Raw genomic sequence first — 2,183 nt, 5'->3', positions numbered from 1 at the left:
TATGTTGACTGGATATTTAGTCGCACGTACTACTTTCCAATGAATTGTAAGTAATTGGTAAGACATTTGAATGAAATCCATCATGCTGAGAATGGAATTATGGGAACTAAGCACTTCGTACTCGAGTTGGAACGTCATTGATGATGTCAAATTGTTGACTTCAACATTCAACACTCGCGTTGAAAATTGAAATGTCTCGATTGCTTATGCTTGTTTTCGTCGTGGAGCGGCGCTCCGCGACGAAAACAAGCTTAAGTAACGATATTGTCGAACGGTACACACTCGATAAGTAATCCTACAATTTCTTATCTATAGCATAGTTTATGTGGATTATTCCCAAAAATTTATACGTATTTTGGAAATGTTGAGTCAAATTAGTCTAGAATCGATTAATTTTATGGAAGAAAACCTTCCAAACAGCCATAGTCCATAAACTGCACACGTGGCGGGCTGTGATTGGTTCATGTATTTAATTGACTTGTACAACACGAAAATCACATAAAACGGAACGTATCTACCGTGTTGTAGGGGGGGGGTCAACTGTATATACTACAATGTTAATTTATCATTTATTTTTATACTTGATAAAAATGTGTATAATTTAAAATTAATTTTAATTTATTATTTTTCCAGTAAGTATAAAAATTAATAATATAATTAAGAGAAATACGATAAAAGTTTTGTCTAAATGTAAATATATAATTTATGAAAAAACTGTTTTCAGAGTATAAAAAAATACAATTTCATAATCATATAATTGCCTACTAATCTAATATTACCAATAATGACTGTTTCAGACAAAAATCATTAAAAATAACAAATATTCTATATTAAGCTTTTAATAGATTTATTAGAAATCAAATAAAATATTAACTTGTTTTGAGCTGTGAGATATTTTAAAAAATAAACGGTACTCCATATTTATCTAAAAGATTAATTTATAGGTTTTCATCTGGTATTAAGTTTCATATATAATGAGATTGCGTTGGTAATGCAATTTCATAGATAATTAAACTTTTATAATTATTGTAATATAATCTGTATTGAAGTAATCATACTGTCAAATTTATAATTCATTTGAACAAACGCACGTCTTATGTTACACTAGTTATTACTCTACAACAGAACGAAAGCATATAAAAGTTAAAATATCAAATACGATATGAATAATATCGTATTTGAAGAAATGAATATGAAAATTGCCTCAGTACTCTTTCTATTTCTTGTAGTATATTTTAGTGAGGCAACACGATTAACAAAGCGACGCATTAAAATTGAAATAAATGAGAATAATAATAAGAAGAACGTAAGTGATATAGTTCAATCAAACGAAGGGAATTTATCAACAGAAGAAACTGCAAATACACAAGTAAAGAGCAGAAAAGTCAGGCAATCTGAGCAGCCAGGTAAAACTAAAGTTTATAAAAATTATAATATTTACTATAATTTGTAATATTAATTATTCAAAAAATTGTTTACTCAAGTAAATATATTTTTTCATACAAAATAAGATTCTTACAACAAAACTAATGTTGCGTTCGTGTTACTCTAGACGAAGAAAGAACTTATCGTGAACTTGAGGAAAAATGGGAAGATGTCAGAAGAAGTATAAGTGACGCGTATGGTACTTTGGTTGATATTATGATTCTATTTAAAGAAAATACCGGCTACGAATATTGAATTTATTATCTCATGAATATCTGAAATAAACATAACGAACTTAAAATGGTTTATATGATTAAAATAGAATATACAAATAATGTGTGGATGTATTATTGTACTATAAAAACAAGTGTAAATAAAAATTGTTATAGTTTTTTTTTTGAAAGGGTAAAATGGGATGAGATGGTGAAAAAAAGCTATAAAAGCTGTGATTTTGAGAACAAATTATATTTTAAAAATTTGAACGAACAGGTTCTTAAAATATAATTTGTTCTCACCTGAAAGAACCTGAACGAACAGGTGTTTTGCGGGGCGTGCATCATTACAGATGTGCTAGTCGCCACAAACATTGCTCTACGTCCCCAGACCACCTGTTCGCCACAACATTTAAAAGAGATGTTGAATCAGTATAAGTTTTCCGGACTTCCATAAAATTTACTGATTTCTCACAACATGGTGAAAGATGGATTCTAAATTCAGTGTTTTCTGGGTCAACGAAACTGAGCCCTGCGGCCTTCATT

At 29.4% G+C, this 2,183-nt stretch overlaps 1 protein-coding gene across 1 annotated transcript; it reads left to right on the top strand.

Moving 5' to 3' along the window:
* The first annotated feature begins 1,136 nt into the window (after positions 1–1,136).
* On the top strand, positions 1,137–1,726 carry LOC111617112. Its single transcript, XM_023358446.1, has 2 exons — positions 1,137–1,406; positions 1,553–1,726. The coding sequence occupies exons 1-2, from the start codon at positions 1,163–1,165 to the stop codon at positions 1,678–1,680; spliced, it is 372 nt and encodes a 123-aa protein (XP_023214214.1). The 5' UTR covers positions 1,137–1,162; the 3' UTR covers positions 1,681–1,726.
* Positions 1,727–2,183: the final 457 nt, after the last annotated feature.

Source organism: Centruroides sculpturatus, unplaced genomic scaffold (genome assembly GCF_000671375.1).
Source record: "Centruroides sculpturatus isolate CEXI.00-Female unplaced genomic scaffold, Cexi_2.0 scaffold4815, whole genome shotgun sequence".
Taxonomy (NCBI): Eukaryota; Metazoa; Arthropoda; class Arachnida; order Scorpiones; family Buthidae; genus Centruroides; species Centruroides sculpturatus.
The sequence above is the reverse complement of the archived record's forward strand: the minus strand, read 5'-3'. Positions and strand labels throughout refer to the sequence as shown.